Source organism: Sebastes fasciatus, chromosome 5 (genome assembly GCF_043250625.1).
Source record: "Sebastes fasciatus isolate fSebFas1 chromosome 5, fSebFas1.pri, whole genome shotgun sequence".
NCBI classification, from domain to species: Eukaryota; Metazoa; Chordata; class Actinopteri; order Perciformes; family Sebastidae; genus Sebastes; species Sebastes fasciatus.
Genome location: NC_133799.1, coordinates 13,735,326 through 13,756,560, shown reverse-complemented (window position 1 = coordinate 13,756,560; position 21,235 = coordinate 13,735,326). Strand labels below are relative to the sequence as shown.

The window sequence follows — 21,235 nt, the reverse complement described above, 5'->3', positions numbered from 1 at the left end:
CGGCAACTCCCGTGTTCTGCGAGGTTAAATTACAGCTTTTTTCAATGGAGTCTGCTTGCTTTGGCGAGAGCTTAGATAACAGCTTCAGTTCCCCATTGGAAACATTGCATAGTTGTCTCATGGCAAGATAAGCCGGCAAAAATGAATAATGTAATAAACTGATATTGTTTTTTTTTAGTTGAGCCTTTCTTTTAGGTGGCTAAAAAGTTTTTTCTGCCAGCTCCGTCCTTCTGTGTGGTCTGTTTCTCCAACTGGGGACGTGCCGACCGTCATCTACTGTAGGTAATTCCCCACACAAAACACTCAAACTATACCTTTAATGGCTGATTCAGAAGCTCCTCAGAGGTCTGAAATCCATTACATGGTCGTAAGTAACAAGAAATTAAAGTTCTAGTGAACCAAAACCTTCAGTCTCCTCTCCTCGTGGAAATGTTACTGATGTTTGGTCATTAGGACGACAACTAGCTCATTTGATCCACAGGCTAAAACCCCAGTGTGCCTACCAACATCCAGAATAAATTGGATTTTGCTTATCGACTTGCTACGGTTACTAGTCCTGAACTCACAATTACACTGCTCGTGTGTTCGTAAAGCAGGATGGTTGAGAGGAAGCGAGACACGCTGCCAACTGATTTAAATGGATTTGTCGGTTACATAAATGACATTGATCGTGAATGGTCTGTCCCAAATGAAGCGTATACTTAAGCAGTGATGTGACTACAGCAGAAGGTGGGAGTGCCTGAGTGAAAAAATGTTTTCTCTCCACTGACAAAAACCATGCGAGTCCTGACCTGGGGGAAGTTTAGCCTTTGTCATCGGCCCAAACGCTTTGACTTGTTCAAGAACACACATCAAGTGTTTCATTATTCATCGGTAGAAATACTCTAACAGCCTTCAGTTGTTGCTATAAAAAACCTCCAACATCGTCATTGCTGGGAAATTCTGCTCTAAATAAGGCATGAGCTTTTCAAACACTCCCTCATTTATTGGCAAATATCCCCTTTACAAAGCATACACTGGAAGCATAATATCAATCATATCAATATTCTGTAACCACATACATACATTTCTATCAATCATGGTATCGTTTGTTCTTCATAAAATTATTTAATTGGTTCTGAAAGCCTCTAAAATCTTTGAGCAGATGCTGACAGTAAAGAGAAAATATTTTTGACTTTTGTACAGAAGGTGGCGGCATTCGCTTCGCATGTATCAGTCTGGTTAGTCCGACTAATGAAAGGTCATTAATGCGTCTACATCTTTTACAGAGGGAACTATGGCAGCTAGAATAATGAAATTATTAATACAGCCTGCAGTTTTGCAGAGCAGTGACATTTGGCTACCGTTGTGTGCATCAAAACTAGGATTCAGCCTGAAGTGCAGTGCACAAGTTTTAAAGCAAGATTATATCGGGAATACAGTGTTTGGTATTTTTTCCTGCAGAAATGTATAATATAAAGCATCCGTCTTGTCCACACATCGCCCTCCAAACAAAACAAATACAAACATAAAAACAAATCAAACCCAGCATAAGATAAATAAGATTACAAGTGATGTTCTAGTAATATAGGCATGAAAACATTTCTCATGTAAAAATCGTATTAATTATTCACAGATAGCATGATTTGTTTTTCTAGAACAAGTTGTTCCCTGATAGTTGAATCTCTGCTGTATGTGCGCTGAACAGAGATACCCAAGCGTTGATTCATCTGCGACGATTCGAGACTTCAGGTACCTCCGCTCTTCATCCCGCCTTCGACTGATTTCAACCTCAGCCTCGGGGGGCGCCCTGAAGACATTTTCACTTCTTCTTTGGATGCTATTAAAAGACGACAGGAATAGAAAGAAAATGAACAGTGAAATCAATACTCTGTACAGTCCACACCCAGGCATGAGGTCACAGTTAATAACATGCTACAATTTTTCTGAAATGACACATTAACACTTCCTTGGAAAGAAAACAAATCCATACAATCATTCCTCCTCTTTTTGCTTCATGTCTGCAATGAAGGCAAGTCAGAAGCAGAAAATAACAGAAAACTAATCAATAAAACACCACAAACATTATAAATGTCACAGACCCTTTAGAGAGTTCCAAATGATTAACCAACAGCCAAGTTTGTGATTCAAAACTATAACCCGAGGACGAGGACGCTTGACCGGAAATTTAACCGCCTGCCCCAATCTGACCTGCCATCCCATCCAATTAAACGTTTCACCCATCAGAGGTGCCTTTTCCCCGGACCACGCACAGTCATTAGAGATATTTGTCTCCATTTAATTTCCATTTGCTGCAGATGGGCAGCAGAGGGATTCAGAGACATTATCTCAATCCTGAGGAGAGGAGGTGCGGCTCGCCACGCAGGATACGGCTGCATGAGGTGGCATAAAGGGGTTTTTAGGAAACTCAAATTCCCTACTGATGGTAATGCAGTCAGTAGGTGGGAATTGTGATGAATTGTTTGCACACTAGAGCTTGTATAATACAGTTTTAATGCGATAAAATCTCAACCAGCTTCATATGCCAAATGAGCTGTTCGATTCTCGCCGTTTCATTAGTTTCTTTTCCCCTCTTAATGTATCTGTGAATAATATAAAACACACGATGATTCAATCGAAATACTGTGTGTTTGATGAAACCTCAGCCGCCATGCCAGGGCAGAAATAAAGAGACTGAGGTGCAATAAAAACCCTCAGATGTCGACATCTGCCGTTAGAGCGGAGAGAGAGAGATAATAAAAATGCAGATGTCTGGACCGGCCCGGGCCAGATCTGAGGGCCAACGGTACACAGAAATGAGAAAAGCTGAAACTGAGCAACTTGAAAATGGATTCTGGGAACACTGGAGTACTTCTGATGAGCCATCTGTTCTTCTCCTAAGTAAAAATACTTTGCATTTTTTTCCACAACAGAAACACTGACAAGAAGCTTGGAGCTACTAAATCAACTTCGAAGTATTTTTTTTTAAGATATGAGCGTGTTTGTGAGAATCTATAAACATTTTTCCAAGAGGGTAACACAAAGAGTGACTTTGGGGAATGACATGTAAACAATATAAACTATCAGGGATTTGCTGAGTAAGTGCAAATGGAGGAATATGCCCAGTGGACCACACTAAGAGTGACCTACCCCAGACTTCTGCACAGATACAGAGACCTCACAGTGTATGATGGATGTGGTCATGCAGCAGGGAGAGGTTTTTTTTTTTCAGATGGGTGGATACGCCACAGCCCTCTACAAAGTTCACAGCATGCAACCACTGCATACCTAACTCAATCCTGGTCTGCTCCTCTTCCTGGCCTGGCTGTCCCTAAATGTTCCCCCAAGATAATTGCCTCTTCTCCTCCAAGCCGGATTTGTCTTCATTTTGACAGACGTGCCTTATTCTGCACTATACAGGTCAAATATGTAGTTTGTTGTGTGCCTTGAAAGTAACATGTTAGAAATTAGATCATCCACTCTGTTTCCTGAAAATATATATTTCCTGGAAACTTGAATGCACCAGTAGGTTTTTTTATAAATATTACCCACAAGTGCAGGTCGTAACTCACGAGACATCCCACACATCTCTGAGATTAGATATAACCTTGTACTTGCAAAGCACAGAGATGCAAGCGTGCTTTTAACTCAACTTTCAGCAGTATTCTCTATGCTGATAGATTTTCATAGTGTATGGATGCATTCAAATATCTAGTATATAACAGGATGACTTGCTAGCTGCGATGTTAGGTAAAAACGATTCAGTGTAGTCGGTGGCCGTACAACTATGACCCATTTAACAAGTAAAATGATTTTGTCAGTTGCAGTGGAAGATGAAGAGACTCATCAATTCACACCTGTCAATCATTGACCACCTAACATCTGTTTTATATACTCTTCTCAGAGAGATCATGACCAAGTGACGCATTTTCAATTCAAAACTGTCAGTCTGGCTTCTGTATTAAACCTGAGTTACAGCTAACTGACAGCTGTCAGAGTCACACGCTGAAAACCTACACAGCCTGACATACGCTTATCGATTATTTATTATTGATCAGAAAGCCTGACAATCTGCCCTGTCTCATCTGAAAGCATGTATTTTTTTCTCTCACACGTTTTTGAGAATATACATCCAGCACATTATTAAAATCCAGACACCTCTATGTCCTCTTGGTCGTTCTGTAGGCTCTTCTGTGTAGATCAAAACTTAGAAAATGAGTGCTTTCTCACAATTTCTGATAAACCAATTAGTGTGCAGTAAATTCCCATCACTTATTGTGTTGGTATTGGATGTTACTTACAGCAGCAGACAGCGCTTGCTCCAGGTCTTCGATGATGTCGACCTCATCCTCCAGACCCACAGAGAGTCGGATGAGTGTGTCACTGATCCCCAGGACAACCCTCTCCTTTTCTGGCACTGATGCATGGGTCATAAGCGCCCTAAATTATGGGAGGACAATGACACTTACATATGAGTCATAAACAGAAAGACATCCTGCTGTTTTAATAGAGATTAGAGCAGAGACAATGGTAACAAAGTGTCTCAATTCAAATCTGTTTGAGAGAGTCTGATAGGGATTTTTCTTCTTGATCTGTGCTGCCCTCTTGTGGTGCTTCTTGTAACATTACAGCTTAGAATACAGTTGCTAAAAAGTTTCAGTTTTAGGTAAGAAACCTGCTGCTAAACAGTAGGAAGACTGCAGGCCCTGATCTGGTATCCTCTGCTACCCTGAAATATTGTGCATATTGAACTTGCCCTTATAATATGCAGCATTTTCCTAAGAAAACAATGTATGGACGGATACAAAAGTAATCCTTCTCAATCATCACTTATGACCCACGAGAAGTGTGTGGTGGATCTAAAACGGCACATATCCTGAAGCTGTCCACCTCCTTAACGCTACAAACAAACAGTAAGCACTGCAGGCCGGTCGGCAGGTTAAATTATGGTGCAATAGGGCAGATGTTTTTAATGCACTTGAAGCACCTTATCTAGTGGGTCGTTTGATGCCAATTTCCTTATTGGTGCTAGTGTTTTATTTATGGTGTTCTTATGTGTTGGATTTCATTTTACCCATCTGATTATTGATTTTATGATTATTTTGTTTTATACTTTGTTTAATGAATGATATGCTTTATGAGTGAGTGAGTGGCTTTACTAGGTTTGTCTTTGTTTAAGTGAGTCACTAAGACAAATTCCAATCAATCATGTTGATATACCAATACATTATTGAATCTTGAATCATAAACTTGCACATTAATGTTAGAATTTGGAATATAATATACTGTATGTATAATGTGTTGAGAGTCAAAATCTGCAGGGATACTTACGGATGTTCTGCTAAACTCTCATAGCCACCGAGACTCTCAGCTATCGCAAACAACTGAAACAAAAAGAAAAACAAAGTGCAGGACGTAAATAATGTGTACACCACAATATAAGAAACTGAAAAATTAAGTCACAAAAGATAAGTAACCAACTACAGAAACTACCCAAGACATGGTCATATTTTTCGCTTACATTTTGTGGTTCAGATCATTTTCAAACATATCAACAGTGAGCATTTGGAGGTCTGTCAGCAAAATACAATCTGGTATTGTGACATGAGCTGAGGCATGATTACATTAAATGGAATTATTTTAAACAGCTTCATGTTGCTTAAAATAAGCAATCCGTTTACTGAGGATAGTTTCTAAGGTGACCAAATTTAATGATTTTGGGACATACTCAAAAGCATCCCTTGAGTGCTGTTCAGTTTTATGCCAGTCCTAAAATTTGCATACTGCAGAAATTTTCAAATCCTACTTCCAAAACATATAACCGAGCAGTCCAGATCAAATAAAAAATGAACTGCCAAATTACTTTGAGGTTACTGAGGAAGGCGCTGGCGTGCTCGAGTTGCCCCTTGATGTAGAAGGTGATCATCCCCGGACATCCGGTACATTGTCTCTTCATCACATCATGCTGAGGGTGAGAGGGCAGGCCTACGTCGAGAGAAGAGAGAAGGGAAATATGAAAAACAGTCAGGTGGTGATTGTGTTTCTACCTCACTAAAGCATGGACAAGTGAGGGTGTGATTGAACAGGCTGGGACTAGTTTATTCTAACCCTGGAATGTTTACTCCTCCTTTGGTTCACTGCTATTCAAAACAGCTACAGGTGTAGATATAAGGTGTAGTTGCAGATGTCATTGGACGCAACGATAAAAAACACCAAAAATGCCAGGGTCAATGGGTGTAACAGGATGGGTCAATGACATCTGACCGTCAGCTGTTGTAAATGATTAGCAACCCTTAGATAACAAGGTGAAAGGTTTGTGTATTTTTTTGCTAGTATGACAATCAGAGAGCAGACGAACACCGCAATTTGTTTCCGCAGCATGCTACTTGTGAGAAGATGACACTTTTGAGCCCTGGTTTGTTGGGACTTAGTAACAACTCTGTCCTTAGAAGACTTTCTCTGGCATTCCTCCACTCACCATGAAATTTAAAAATAACTTTGGTTAAAATTTGTCAGTGACAACAGGCATGCCTCAACAAGATGTTGGTATGAAAGGCTGTAAATCAGCCACACCCCAGTGCTGACAGATTACCTGGGAAGATAACCCGCTCCACCCTGGAATCCGCCTCTAGAAACTTGGCAGCAGCCATGGCGTTCTTGAAGTGCCGCTCCATCCGCAGATGTAGCGTCTTCAGTCCTCGGTTACACAGGAAGCAGTCGAAGGGAGACGGTACACAACCCAGAGCTGAATCAAGATCACAAAGAACAAAGAGGTTACAAAGCCGCCAAAAACCCAGATCAGGCAAACAACAAACGCATGAACAAATACTTCCTTCTAGAAAGGTTTTAAGTTGGTGCAGACCTTTGGCCTAAGGAGCATGTTTTGCTTGTTAAATGAGTGACCAGTCCACCAATACTGAGCGTGGCAGAGCAAGACATGAGGTGAATATTCGACACTTGAACTTTCTGAGATCTGTGTCCTTAAATTACACCTGGTTCCAGATACATAACTGGTGAAACTGGCACTAGCAAATATTTGGCTTGTTGTTCGATGAAGTCTGTCAAGGCAGACACTCACTGACGTAAACTGGCATTTTGTCAAAATATGTTTCGTAACCTAACAGACAGATGTTGCCAATGCAGACTGCAAGAGTAGTTTAACATGTTATTTCCACTCACCATTTTGCAGGAACTTCAGTCGCTCATACAGATCATCCCGGTTCATCGAAGCCAGACCCATCACCACGTCACTGTGACCTGTCAAATTAAAAAGGTAAGGTGTTATGTTAAGGTGTTATTCAAATACGTTTTTTTAAATTCTCACTACATCCCGACAGCAATCAATAAATTAAATGCTTAAAAAAAATCCAATATCTGCAATTGTCGCAGGACTGTCATAAGCCCCTTCAATCATTTTATTTGGCCGAATGACACGGGTTGATTGGACGGATTGCCTGTTTGCGCGCACTCTGCTTGTACACTTATTGTGCGTCACCGGAGTCTTCCACAAGCTGCTAGCTTGACAGCTGTGAATACTAACAATAGCCATGTTCGTTGTTCATTATATGTTTCCGTTGATAATGATAATTTTGGGGGAGTGGCTTTGGAGGGAGGCCTGAATGGAAAGAATGTCAGTGTTGCAGACTTGGCAAATTTCTCTCTAGATTTTGGGACTTTTGTAGGGCTGACCCGAATGCTTTGTAGCTTTGAATCTTCGACCGTTGCCATGGTATTCAACCTCCAAATCACTATTCGAATGCTTTGGTTTTTTATTTTTTTCTTATATATAAGTATGTAATAATAATTATAATTCCAAAATAGCCCATGAAATAAGGAATAATCCCACAACATTATTCATATTCAACATTAATTATTAGTAGTTATTCTCAGACAGATATCGCTGTTTGTTGTGTGTAGAGGTCGTGTGTGTACAGTAGTGCAGCAGCAACAATGTCCCTGGCACTGAAACGGGGGAGATGAATACAGACAGAAGAGCATGTCAGCCTGCTGCGCCGTGCTGCTCCACAGAGCTTTGAGTACCTTTAAATATTTCTCACTGAAGCTTCGAAAGCCCAAAAAAATTGAATTCGGGACAGTCCTAGACTTTTGGAGCTAGGGCTACTACTTTCATAGAAAAAGAGAGAAGAGACACTGGGCTGGGTTTTTCGGTTCGATCATTTTTTAAATCTAGTGAACTCTTGTTAGTTTCTCAAGATTACCGACCCTGCCTTTAAAAGACAGGAGTAAAAGAAAGGTTGAAAAGTACAAATTTTGGAGCAGAAAGTCTTTCATTGGTTTGTGTTTTGAGAATAAGGTCATAATATTTCAAGATATAACAAAATGTTGTGCGTCATGATTAGATTGGGTCGATTAGATCGCATGCATGTTTTAGCTTTGCCTGACTGTCTATGTATACAGTTACTATTTTTTTTGCAAAATATATTGCAAATTGCGATATATGATATTTTCTATGAAAATATTGGGGACGATCGAGCCCCATCTTTTCATGCCCTAAAAGCTTTGATAATGAAGTGCTTGCTGGTGAAAAGGACAGACTAAAGATCCTACTCATTCCGCATTTTGACACAACGAGCTGGCAGACCAACTTTTTGGTTTAGATTGTCGGGCTGCACGATTTTGAAAAAATAGCTAATTGCGATTATTTTGTCTGATTATGCGATATGATTTACGATATTAGAGGGAATGAACATTTTTACATCATTATTCTCGTTTTCACTGAAAAACATTAAAATGATTATGGTGTGATTTTTTGCGGCGATCTGTACCAAACAAAGATGTTTTCTTAAGTCTGTAGAATATGATGTGTATGCCAGGACATCTCTGCAGCACCACAATATTTAATTTAAATGGTATTTTTACACACATTTGACCTTTAACAAATACTGCGATTTGAAAATTGCAGTAGGCCATATTGTGATTTCGATAAAATTGTGCAGCCCTATTACATTGTATAATATTTGAATGACATCTTATGCTAGTAAAATGGGAAAATGTAGACCAACCTACCGTTCATGTATTTGGTTGCTGAATACATGCAGATATCAGCTCCTAAAGCCAAGGGGCGCTAAGAGAACACAAGACAAACACACATCAATGACTTGTTTCCACATCAACTGGAATTTGAGTGCAGGAAATTATTAAACGGCCGTTTCAAAATCAAGAGAGCATGAAGCGCACATCTGTCACTCTCACCTGGAAGTAGGCAGACATGAAGGTGTTGTCCACGACCACCACTATGTCTTTGTTGTATTCATGGGCCACCTCAGAACAGGCCTCGATGTCAACAACCTTCATCGTGGGGTTAGTGGGCGTCTCGATCCACAGCAGCTACACGAAGAAGAAGAACCATGTTTAGGAGGGTGTGGCAAACACACACACATTCAGCTGAGGAAAAAGCTTTGACACAGCTCATCTACTGTGCAAATAACAGTCATCACAAAAAGTGCTGATTCGCCATGACGGCTTCAAGTTTGCCCAGAGGGAAATGACACATCCAGTTATCCAAGATACAAAACCAGACCAAACACAATTAGCTAAAGACAAACGACACTTAATTCTTATATTATTCTTTGACCTACTTTAGTGTTGGCCTTCAGAGCGGCCTTCAGCTGTGCTGGTTTTGTACAATCAACAAAACACACCTCCAGACCAAGTTCAGCAGCAATTCTTTGGAAGTAGCGGTTTGTGCCTTTAAAATCAAAAAAGTGAAACTCAGTTTAACATTTCCAAAACCATCTGCTTCCACTTTCACACCAACCACCATTTTTTGTACATGTGAGTAACTGGTTGGTTCCTAATGGCATCTGGAAACATTTCATGGTTGCATCATATTTTTCTGCACAGTTACAAAGCGGCCTCTTACCTCCGTACACGTCGTCCATGCAGACGATTCCATCACCCACCTTGAGCATGTGAGTGATGGTCACTGTGGCTGCCAGCCCAGAGGCAACAGCAATGCCTGTAGAGAAAAAGCACAAAATCCTTTTCATTTCAGAGGAAACAGACGCTGCAAATTACAGACATTTCCTCCATTATGATTGAATCCTAATGATCTAATTTGTTAAATCTTTCCTCTCCATGCAGTTTTGATAGTCTTACTTACAATACTTTCCGCCATCCAAAGCAGCCACGGCCTTCTCAAGACAGTTTCTTGTAGGGTTTCCACTCCGGCTGTATTCAAACCCCTACATAAAAACATGATTAGAAGACATTTAAGCCACATAAATCAACATTTATATTCTGTGTTCAAACAAAAGAAATAAGCAGTCTATTAGCAAACTGGTTAGACGAGATCAACTAGTATAAAAGCACCGCCTACTGACCAATCGGAGCTCAGTGCACAGAGCGTATGATGATATTACACAAATACAAATATATCTGTATTAGCATGCCACCGTTACCTGCAGGCTACATCCGTGTTTACATTTGTCTTTAGTTGGATTATCTCTTAATCAAGTGAGTGTGTGCACAAGACTGAAAACTGTGAGAACCAACAGTTAATTAGGGTAATTATGAGAAAAGAAGACATCATCCAGTAATTAGAGCCTCTGCATGAAAGTCCCAGAGGCCCAATGGTGTAGAGATTATTTTTCTTCTGCCCAATCCCATTTTTGAGTGGCTTGGGTTGCTCAAAAACTCACGAAAATTGGCACTCACTTCGGTGCTAGTGAAAATTGCAAAGTTCCGAGTGATTGGGCTCAGTCATGGCCGTCGGGCTCCATGGCGCCCCTAAACGCACGTTAGGGTTGGTCTAAAGTTCCCTTGATGTTCACGAAATTTGGTGGGCTCATTGCTCTCATCTTTAAGAAAACATATTAAAAAATTTAAATGTTTTGCCCGACAGAAAGTCAGACATTTTGGATTTTGTGCGTTCATTTTAAGGATTTTAGGATAGCAAATATGTTGGATAAGCTCAATTAGTGGTTCTACTCTGACTAGTTTCATCTGATTATAATATTAATGAACAAAGAAGCAGCCACTGTTTTGAGAGGTAAAACAGGTTTTGGTATTGTGAGCTCGAGCAGAATATTTTGGGAGTGGTGCAGCCTGATATATCAGTCAGAGAGTCTACAAAACAAGGTCAAGAGGTCAAGAAGTCAGGAGATCAGCGTGAGCGGTGGGTTGGGTGTTTCTTTTAGTTTGGTCACTTCATTTTAGATGCAGTTTTAGCTGTTAAAGCTGTACATATGCCTCCAGATTAGTTTTAAAACTGGAAGACATTAAAGACTACTCATCATTCCCCTCCTAAATAAACATGAGAAACCGTAAATGGCCTCTGCTCTCGATCACTCTTTTTATGTTATACTGTATGTGCGCTCTGTGTGAGAGTGTGATAACAATGGCACTTACAGACTTGTAATTGGCAAGACAATTCATGACTAATCAAGAGTATAATCATTGACATAGAGACAATTGGCAGTTGTATAAGTTAAATCAGGAAACAGGAAAACTAGATTTTCCTGTATACCTTCCATACAGACTGGTTAGTGTGGATTACATGGCAACGGGGTCATACAGACTGGTTAGGGTGGATTCATGGCCTTGAGACAAATGTCAGTTGTATAAATGAAATCTTGCTTGCAGAAAAAATGCCTACAACCTAAATTACAGGGAGAATATGACAGTAATTGATTTTCAAGTATACCTTTCCATACAGACAATATGCCCAAGGACTTCAGTGGGCTATAAACGCAATATTCAGTTGTTGTCAGTTGAGTCATAGAAACATGATGTGAGTAAAGCTAAACTCTCATCCATGTCTTCTATATTTTATGTTTTTATCAGAAGATATTTTCAAGATATATAATCAATACTGAATCACTCTATGATGGAGCCTATACTTTATTAATCCCAAATGGGCAATCCAGCCTTAAAGCAAGCCAAGTCACACAACAAAACAACATTAAAACACAAAGAGAGGTAAATAAGTCATCTTAGTAATAAGTAAACTTGAGATCTAACTTCATTACATAATTATCTTTATTTAATTTCATGCACCATTAAACCTTGAGGTTTTTGCTCACTATGTCTTTTTAACAAACATATTTATGTATAAAAAATTCAAAACATAATATCAATATATATAGAATTGTGTCCAGCTAACCGCTTTTACGCATGACATGACGTCAACATAGGGCTTCTTTTACGCATGGCAAGTGCATACCACTGACTGGATGACTCCACACACCACCCCCAAGTCTTAAGTAACATGGACATATCAGGCTACTTACAGCGTGGTTTCCTGGTCCTCGCTGCTTGAACGTGGTAGACAGTGAAATCGGCGGCACCACAGCCATGGACTTCCACTGCTCCGGCTCCTGACCGACGTGGATCGCCTCTGTGGCGAACGATTTGTACGCCGTGCTGAAGCCGGCGAACAGATCGCCATGCTCGTCTTGTTTGTGATTTTGATCCATGGCCAAAGCGCTCTCCTCTCCTCTCTAGATGCGTGCCACACAGGCGGACTGACTGAGGATGAATTACAGTTACGATGACGATGGGACGCAATTTAACTGGCCGTGTGCTTACGCTCGTCGCTGTCAGCCAATCAGAGGCCATCAACAAGCGGAGGAAGGCGCTGATTGGTTGCTCAGCAGGGGCGTCCAACCGACGCAGCACTGCACGTTGTTCGGTTCCTCTTTTTATGTGTGTGTGTTCAGTGAGTGATGATGCAACGTTTCCTGTTGTTTGAGTCAGTGAGGTTATGCAATTTTTTTTACACTTTTCTTTAAACATTTACTTCGAAGTCAGTTCTACTGAGTATAATAAAAAAAACTGATTTTAAACAGTCTCAAAATTATGATTTATGTAGTTCTGTAAAAAGTAAAACAAAAAATAATGAAATACATTTAAACTTCTTTGTAAACATCCATACAATACTAATAGGATGTTCACACACGCACACATCAGATATGTTTAGCTGTGTTCCCATTCCATTTCACTCTTTTCTTTCTTCATATTACACATTGACTTAAAAGTCAGTTCTACTGAGTATAATAAAAAAACAGATTTTAAATAGTCTCAAAATGATAATTTATGTAGTTCTGTAAAGTAAAACTAAAAAGAATGAGAATCTGTAAACACCCGATACAATACTAATAGGATGTTCCTCAACCACCATCATAACATTTGTTGTTATAAAGTTATACATTGATTTTTTTGCATATAGTTCTAAGGTAAAGTAAAACTAAAAAAGAATGAGAACAATTTAAACTTCTCTGTAAACACCCAATACAATACTAATAGGATGTTCCTCAACCACCATCATAACATTTGTTATTATAAAGTTATACATTGAATTTTGTGCATTTTTGTGGCTTGTGGCACACACTTACATCACAGATGTTTAGCTGCGTTTCCATTCTTGAACCATAGGGGGAGGAAGTGCTCTGAAGACTCAGTGATATCACTAGAGGTCTTAGATCAGCGGTCTCAAACTCAATTTACCTGGGGGCCGCTGGAGGCAGAGTCTGGGTGAGGCTGGGCCGCATCAGGTATTCCACAAAAAAAGCTTTGTTAAAAAAAAAACAATCTTCTCAAACGTCATTATTAACAGTTCTTTAACTTGAATGGGTTCTTCTGAACATGAACTGTCCTGAACATGAACTGTCCTGAACATGAATGGAACATTGAAGAACATGAACGGTTCTTCTGAACATGGCCTATTGCGTCTCCCACTTTTCCTGAAATTGTCTGTGCTCGTCACCAACCTTTCTCTTCACTGCAGGCTTTGAAAAAGACAAGATATATATTCATTCCACTTGGTGTCACTCCGCAATAAAGTTGTGCCTGCTGTGTTTGTGTTGCTCTGCAATTACACCACCAAGCCGCTAGTTGGCGGCGGCGTCTCTATGAGTTTCCTTCTTCTTCTTGTACTACAAACAGAAACTGAGCGGAGTTGGAGCTAATAACTGTTGAACCACAGAACTTTTACTGATATTACTGCAACGCCGAAAAGAGAAAATATATCTGAGTGGATTTGTGTGAACAAACATTGAAAAGATGGAGGCAGAGAGAAGTAGAACTTGGTCCTGGCCGCTCAGCATCGCTGACAGACTGGACCAATCACAGCTGTTGCGGTCTGCGTCGCCGCGACGTGTAGTTACATTTCTGGAGAGGTGCACGTCAGGCTACGGCGTCGATTCAACGCAGAAGTATAAATCAAGCTTTAATCGAGCTTATGCGATGTAACACGGGCGCCGCCATAGTTGTTGTGAAATGTTTCTCTGCTTGCATCAAGCCCGGCCGATTGCCCGCCCCCGGGAGCCATATACCCCGCTGTGATTGGTAGGTTCGTTCAGCTCGGGCTCGCGCAACAAAGGGACCTTCCACACACAACGCGGCAAACTGCCATTCACATAAAACTCGCGGGCCGAGGGCGCCTGGTTAGCTCAGTTGGTAGAGCGGGCGCCCGTGTAACAAGACTTGGTCCTGACCGCGGCGGCTCGGGTTCGAATCCGGCCTGTGGCCCTTTCCGCATCCACTCTCTCTCTCCCCCCTTTCCAAGACTCTATCCACTGTCCTGTCAATAAAAATGAAAAAAATGCCCGCAAAAAAAAACTTTATAAAAAAAAAAAAAAATTTGCGGGCCGCACTAACATTAAACTTTCATATCAAGGTGGGGGCCACAAAATATCGTCTTGCGGGCCGCAATTGGCCCGCGGGCCGCGAGTTTGAGACCCCTGTCTTAGATAGATAGATATACTGTAGATAGATAGATAGATAGATAGATAGATAGATAGAGTAGGGGTTCTACTTAAGTAGGTTTTGGTTATTAGCAAATTAATTAATAAGTAATAACAGAATTATTAATATTAATAAAGATTATCAATAAACATCAATAATAAACGGGGCACCACCCTGGAATCAGGGACCAATGACCAAAACGTTAATATAGTCTCATTATATATGCTAAACTATCAATTTGGAACGTTGATTAATAATTAAATTAATAACTATAACCAAAATAGATAGTAAAGGTTGAAGGATATCGGAGTTCTTGACATAGCAGAGGTTGGCATTATTCACTCTTGTGCAACGTTAAACAGACCAGCATGTATATTCCACAAACATTTATTTACAAGATAATAAAGGTTCAAAACACAATATTAATCTAACTAAATAACTAAACTAAACAAAGCAAACAGTGTGTGTGTGTGTGTGTGTGTGTGTGTGTGTGTGTGTGTGTGAGAGAGAGAGAGAGAGAGAGAGAGAAAGGGGGGTGGAAACAAGATGGGTTCTTGTCTCAAAATGTCTGTATGGCCTACAAACAAAATGGCGGGCACTGTAAAACTACAAAGATGGCTGAATCAAAGATGGCGGAATCAAAGATGGCAATCAGCATGTCACCACATGACCTCTTTGTTCTTCTGAGAAGAAGGACAGAGAGGCGGGTGATGTGGGGTTAAGATTATCTGAAGCTGTATGTTTATGTTTAACTAATTCATTGTTTCTGTATGTGATCTTTATGTGTTAGATATGCAGTGGGTTAGAAAAGATGGTTAGTTTGCATGCAAGACCTTGTCTATGTGAAGCATAACTAAACACATCAGATGTGGCGAAGCCAGTTACCCAAAAATCAAATACAGATAAATCAACACAGTCAAACTCAATGAATAACATTAAACCAAATCAATACAAGTACTTTCTAGAAATCAAAGTTGGACAGTCTTGCTCAGCCCTGTGCGATTGCTAATGCTAAGGCCCAGTACGTTACCGATCCATGGAAGAAAAGGGTTTGTGATTCCATGTGTTGAAGTTGTGGTTCCAAGTCAAAGATGTCGTCTTTGCTGTTAGCTTGGTGCTAACTTCTTTGCTTGATAGCTTGAAGTTAATTGGTGGAAAGGGCAGAGCACTCGCGTCATCTGCCTTTTGGTTCCTTGGTTGCAATGGCTGTTTCCTAACAGGCCATTGATCAGAACAGAGCTGTTTCTACAGCTTCTGGACTGGAGAGCTTAGATGAAGAGTAGAAAGAGGGCTGTGGGTCACCTCCAGCAGCTGGTCAGCTTGGGTCAGGAGGTGAAGAGCAAAGAGTAGAAAGAGTAGAAAGAGGAGGAACAAAGAACATTCCTCTGGTTTTGTTCTGTGTGATTTTCACACCTCTGGGTGAAATGTTACTGTAACCAATGAGGACTGAGATGAGTCCTGTGGTCAAGGATCAGGTTACTGAGTTCATGAGGTCACTTGAAACCAGCCAGATGCTGGGTCCCAACAATATATATATATATATATATATATATATATAGATAGATAGATAGATAGATACTGTAGATAGATACTGTAGATAGATAGATAGATAGATAGATAGATACTGTAGATAAATAGATAGGTAGATGGATATATACTGTAGATAGATAGATAGATAGATATATAGATAGATACTGTAGATAGATAGATAGATAGATAGATAGCTATATACTGTATATAGATACTGTAGATAGATAGATAGATGTCAGAGCAAAATCACACAAATCATTAATCAAGTGGGACAGGAACACTCAGTGAGGCAGGTAAGAGTATTATTAACATGGAGCAAAAACTTTCAAACTCCCTGGATTAAATGACTACAGGCGCTTGATCCTGACGTCCAAGGTCATAAAATCCTTCAAGAGACTGGTGTTGACCCACCTGAAGGACATCACATGCAGGACCCCTTCTGGACCCCCTGCAGTTTGCCTACCGGGCATACAAGTCAGTGGATGATGCAGTCAACATGGGACTGCACTACATCCTGCAACACCTCGCCTCCACAGGGACATATGCAAGGATCTTGTTTGTGGACTTCAGATCAGTGTTCAACACCATTGTCCCAGTCATCCTCCGCTCCAAACTCACAAACTTCCTGACGGACTGGAGGCAGCAGGTGAGACTAGGGAAAATCACATTCAGCACCTGGACCATCAGCACTGGCAATAGTCAGACATCACTAGACACATGAACAATAGATGAGTTTGTGATATGAATGTGATGAATGTAAATAAATGTATAGTCAAGTGAGCTCTCTTCTCATTGCATCTTATTTTGCCGTCTCTTGTGGAAACAAAGGTTATATCAAGCGTCGCTGTGGACTTGCATGATGGAGAAGATGCTATTACCTGTACGTTTTTAGGGAGAACAAAATGATAAACTGTAAGAGTTTAATGATGAAATAATGTTTATTTCTCTTTTCTGACTGTACCCTGAAGCCAACCACAAGAATGGAAATAATTATCCGTCTGTGTGCCTGGGGCTGCTGCTGTTGCTGTCATCTTTGATACATTTTTATAATCAAAATGTAAATTGAACTTTTAGGTTTCTTTTCCTCAGGCCATTGGTGCAGTGAATTGTTTATTGTGCTCTTAAAGGTGAATGTCTGGGTGAATCAACATTCACATCAGTAGGCTTCTGCTAACAGAGTTCTAATACACGAGACTAAGAGATTGTTAGTTATAGCTGAAGTAGTATGGTACAATACAATAAACTGTACAGTACACCACTTAACAGTGGTGGACATTTACATTTTCAACCTTTTACTCCACATTTTTCTTACTACTGGAAGTCACATTTTGATACTTCAAGTACATTTTGGTGATAATAGTTGTACTTTGATTGTACTTTTAAGTTGAGTTATAAATCCAGGAATTTTACTGGTATTAGAGTATTTTTCCAGAGTAATATTGGAACTGTGATTTCTTATTTTTTTTATACTTTATTTTTTCCCTTTTTTCGAGGTTGTTTTCATATATGCAATTTACAGTTCGTAATTACAATAGTTTATGAACCAACTTTTTAAGTAGTTCAGCTTATAGACAAACTCATTAAATACACTAGAGAAAACAACTTCAACATTCAAAATTGAAATAAAATTAAGAAAATAAATAATAATAATAATAATAATGATAAAAAGAAAGAATTGAATTAAAAAAATAACAAAAACAACTCACAAAACAAATAAAACCCAATAATAATACAAAAATAAGAGAGTAATATAATCTGTTAGACTCCATCTCTTCTCAAAAACATCCTTCATATTCTTTTATAAAATCTGGGGTTTTAGTTTTTTTCTTACCCTTTTGTTATTTGCTTCAGTGCTGTGATTCTGAGTATTTTAAATAAGTAACCTTCGTCTTTACCGAGACCAATTGGAGGTTTCCCAAGTATGATATGTTCTGCTTTTAAATACAGAGGTTTTTTAAAATGTCTTCTATGAACTTAAATATTTCTAACCAAAACAGATTTAATAGACTACATGTGTAAAAAATGTGTAAATGATTTGCGTTACTTTCACCACAGTTTCTGGAACTGTGATTTAAGAACTGTTGTATTGTGTATGTTTCATTGATGTTATGTTATAACAGGAAAAGACAATAAACATTGCCTATTGGGGAAAAATAGTATGTTAAAATCATAACCAGAAGTAGCCCCATCTCACATTTTTTATACTTTTTTTTTTTTTTTTTAACAATGTCTTTATTGTTTTTTTGTTATACAAACATCAGCATTATTATGCAATATATTCAATACAGGATTTACTTTAACAAACATAACATACCCCACACACCCACCCGTTCTCTCTTAACTTTTCCCTTTCTTACAGGTCCAAAATCAATATACAGCTTCACAGTATGAATCATACAATTGAACAGTTCAATGGCACCTCTAACAAAATGAAGATACACATAAACAGAAAATAAATATATAGAAAATAAATAATAAATAAAATAAAAACAAGAATCCATTCACTTCTAAGGATCTACTATTGTTATTTTTTTTACGTATCCTATCTTAATTATTACTCCTGTAGAAGCTCACCAATATCACTAGTTTTTATTAAATCATTAAATGATTTCCATATTTCCTCATAAACACCCAGTTTGTTTTTCAAGGTATGACATTTTGTATACTTAAATAACTTTCCAGAAACAAAATGTATTGAAGGAATTATATATTAGCTAGTGACCGTTAGTAACCTCTCCTGAACTCTCGCGATACTTCGAGGCGGAAGCCATCAGCCGAGTCTTCCGTACTAGTCAACGGGAGCCGCTTAATGTTGTTGCAGCAACCAGCGACACTTTTGAACCGAAAGGAGGGTGTAGTGAAGTGTTTGTTTTCATACTAAACCGGTGAACGGAAGCCGCTACTTGCTCGTCTTCGAACAAACTGTCGTTTTGGGTGGAAATATTAAGTGTGTTTTTCATGTGTGTGCAGTTTACGGTGTGTTTTGGCGAATCGCATCAGTTCGCCGACACCTACACCGTCTCCCTGCTCTGCTCTGCTCCTCCGTTAACTGTTTAGAGAAAGATGACCGGAGAGAAGATCCGCTCGCTGCGCAAGGACCACAGGCCGAGCAAGGACGAGGATCTACTGGAGCCGGACGAGGAGGCTGCGACCGGGACTTTCACCACCGCCTCCTCCACCTCCAAGAGCTCCAACAACAAGAGCAGAGCGAGTAAGATCTTCAGCAATCACAAGTTGGTGAAGTCTTCATCATCCACACAGCAGCAGCAGCAGAACCAGCAGCAGTCGCAGATTAATGCAAACACCAACACACTGTCCACAACATCGGATGTTATCGATGACAACAACAAGAACCCCATCGTCATCCGAACCGGGCAGGACTTTCCGGTGCATGAGTGTGTGTTTAAAGGAGATGTCCGACGGCTGTCTTCACTCATACGGACGCAGAATATCGCCCAGAAAGACCTCCATGGTGAGTCTACCAGATGCTTATCTCTTCAGTCCGATCCATCAATTGTACGGTTGCAGTGAAGCTCAGTAAGTTAGCTAATATAGGCTATCAGTTGTGAAGGGCTGGAAGTAGGCGAGGCTTCTCCCTATACCAAAAGGCCAACATGAGGAATATTATGATACCCCCTTAAATCTAGTTCAAGTTTCAAGTTTATTTGTCATGTGCATTTAAAAGTACAGTGTACAGTGAAATGCATTTTACCCTGGCTCTCTCTCAGCCCTTAAAATCTATAAATCTAGTGTCCTCAAGTCAACAGAACAGAAAAAGTGTGTAAGAATAATTTGCTTTTCTCCCACATGCAGCACTGACATTATTCAGAGCTTGTCACAAAAAAACCTCTCAGATAAGCCATCTTGGGTTATTATTAGAAGTTTCCATTATGTGTGTTTTATTGTCTGTATTTAGGGATTATTTGCAAGACTTTCCCCCAGACTGATAGTCTGCAAAGGGCAAAGTCTGCTCAGAATGACGTCCATGGTGAGTCTACCACTACCAGATGCTTATCTCTTCAGCCCCTGAAAGGCAGGAGTCCAGAAACCATCCACGATCCACCAGTTTTTAAGGTTGCAGTGAAGCTCAGTTATTTAGCTAATATAGGCTATCAGTCAGTCCCCAAGCAGCCAGCAGGGCTGGAAGTAGGCGAGGCATCTCCCTATACCAAAGGCCAACTTGAGGAATATTATGATACCCCCCTAAATCCCAGCCAACATGGTTATGTGGGCCCCACATGGGTTATGCTGGGGGTACCTGGGTACCAAGTGGGTATGGGCCCAAAATGGGCATCTTATCTGGGGCCCACTTGGATCAACTAAGTAGCTACCCAAGTGGGTTCTAGGTGGGTCACTAATAGGAAATTGGTGCATGGGCTTAGAATGGGCAACACAAATGGCGCCCACTTGGGTCAACTAAGTTGGTCCCACATGGGCTCCCCATGTGGGTTACCTGTGTGGGTCCTGGTTGGGTGACTACTGGGAAATTAGTGCATGGGGCCAACATGGAAACTGTGGACAAACCCACTTGCAACCCATATTTCAGGCCATGTAGTCCCCATGTAGTTCCCACATAGAACCTGAACCTGTGGCAGAGATGGGTTTTGGTTTATGTTGATTGATTTATGATTGACAGATTGGGCCCATATAACACCCACTGTACTCCTGCATGAAACCCACAAGGGCAATTGGCACGGGGCAATTATGGAACCCATGGACAATCCCATAAAGGGCCCATTTTTCAGCCCATTTACTACCCACATGGGCCACACAATCAAATGGATCTAGTGTCCTTAAATCAACAGAACAGAAAAAGTGTGTGAGAATAATGGTTTTGCTTTTCTCCGACATGCAGCACTGGAATTATTCAGAGCGTGTCACAAAAAACCCTCTCAGATAAGCCATCTTGGGTTTTTTATTAAAAGTTGCCATTATGCGTATTTTTATTGTCTGTATTTAGGGATTATTTGCAAGACTTCCCCCTGCAGACTGATAGTCTGCAGGGGGACTGATAGTCTGC

At 40.1% G+C, this 21,235-nt stretch overlaps 2 protein-coding genes and 1 long non-coding RNA gene across 3 annotated transcripts in view; 1 reads left to right on the top strand and 2 right to left on the bottom strand.

Moving 5' to 3' along the window:
* Nucleotides 1-964: 964 nt before the first annotated feature.
* cth (cystathionase (cystathionine gamma-lyase)) lies at nucleotides 965-12,491 on the bottom strand. Its single transcript, XM_074635148.1, has 12 exons — nucleotides 12,231-12,491; nucleotides 10,103-10,184; nucleotides 9,863-9,958; nucleotides 9,579-9,688; nucleotides 9,193-9,327; nucleotides 9,007-9,064; nucleotides 7,159-7,236; nucleotides 6,572-6,724; nucleotides 5,843-5,964; nucleotides 5,311-5,363; nucleotides 4,281-4,419; nucleotides 965-1,819 (listed from the first exon to the last, which is right to left on the bottom strand). Exons 1-12 carry the CDS (start codon nucleotides 12,414-12,416, stop codon nucleotides 1,802-1,804), a joined length of 1,230 nt encoding a protein of 409 aa, XP_074491249.1. The 5' UTR covers nucleotides 12,417-12,491; the 3' UTR covers nucleotides 965-1,801.
* Nucleotides 12,492-13,532: 1,041 nt separating this feature from the next.
* On the bottom strand, nucleotides 13,533-13,740 carry LOC141767649 (uncharacterized). Its single transcript, XR_012593905.1, has 2 exons — nucleotides 13,657-13,740; nucleotides 13,533-13,605 (listed from the first exon to the last, which is right to left on the bottom strand). It is a non-coding gene; the product is annotated as an uncharacterized LOC141767649 (long non-coding RNA).
* A 5,232-nt stretch (nucleotides 13,741-18,972) lies between these two features.
* The window catches only part of LOC141767645 (ankyrin repeat domain-containing protein 13C-like), a 34,573-nt gene continuing 32,310 nt past the window's right edge, over nucleotides 18,973-21,235 (top strand). Inside the window, exon 1 of the mRNA XM_074635143.1 lies at nucleotides 18,973-19,687. Coding sequence (XP_074491244.1) covers nucleotides 19,279-19,687 — 409 coding nt within the window. The 5' untranslated portion in view covers nucleotides 18,973-19,278. The remainder of the gene's footprint in view (nucleotides 19,688-21,235) is intronic.

Excerpts from the sequence above, each read along its gene's own strand:
- cth (XM_074635148.1), bottom strand. The coding sequence starts at position 12,416 with ATGGATCAAAATCACAAACAAGACGAGCATGGCGATCTGTTCGCCGGC. Across the intron at positions 7,237-9,006 it reads AGCAACCAAATACATGAACG|GTCACAGTGACGTGGTGATG; the intron begins GTAGGTTGGTCT and ends TTAATTTGACAG. Across the intron at positions 6,725-7,158 it reads ACTGAAGTTCCTGCAAAATG|CTCTGGGTTGTGTACCGTCT; the intron begins GTGAGTGGAAAT and ends ATCTTGATTCAG.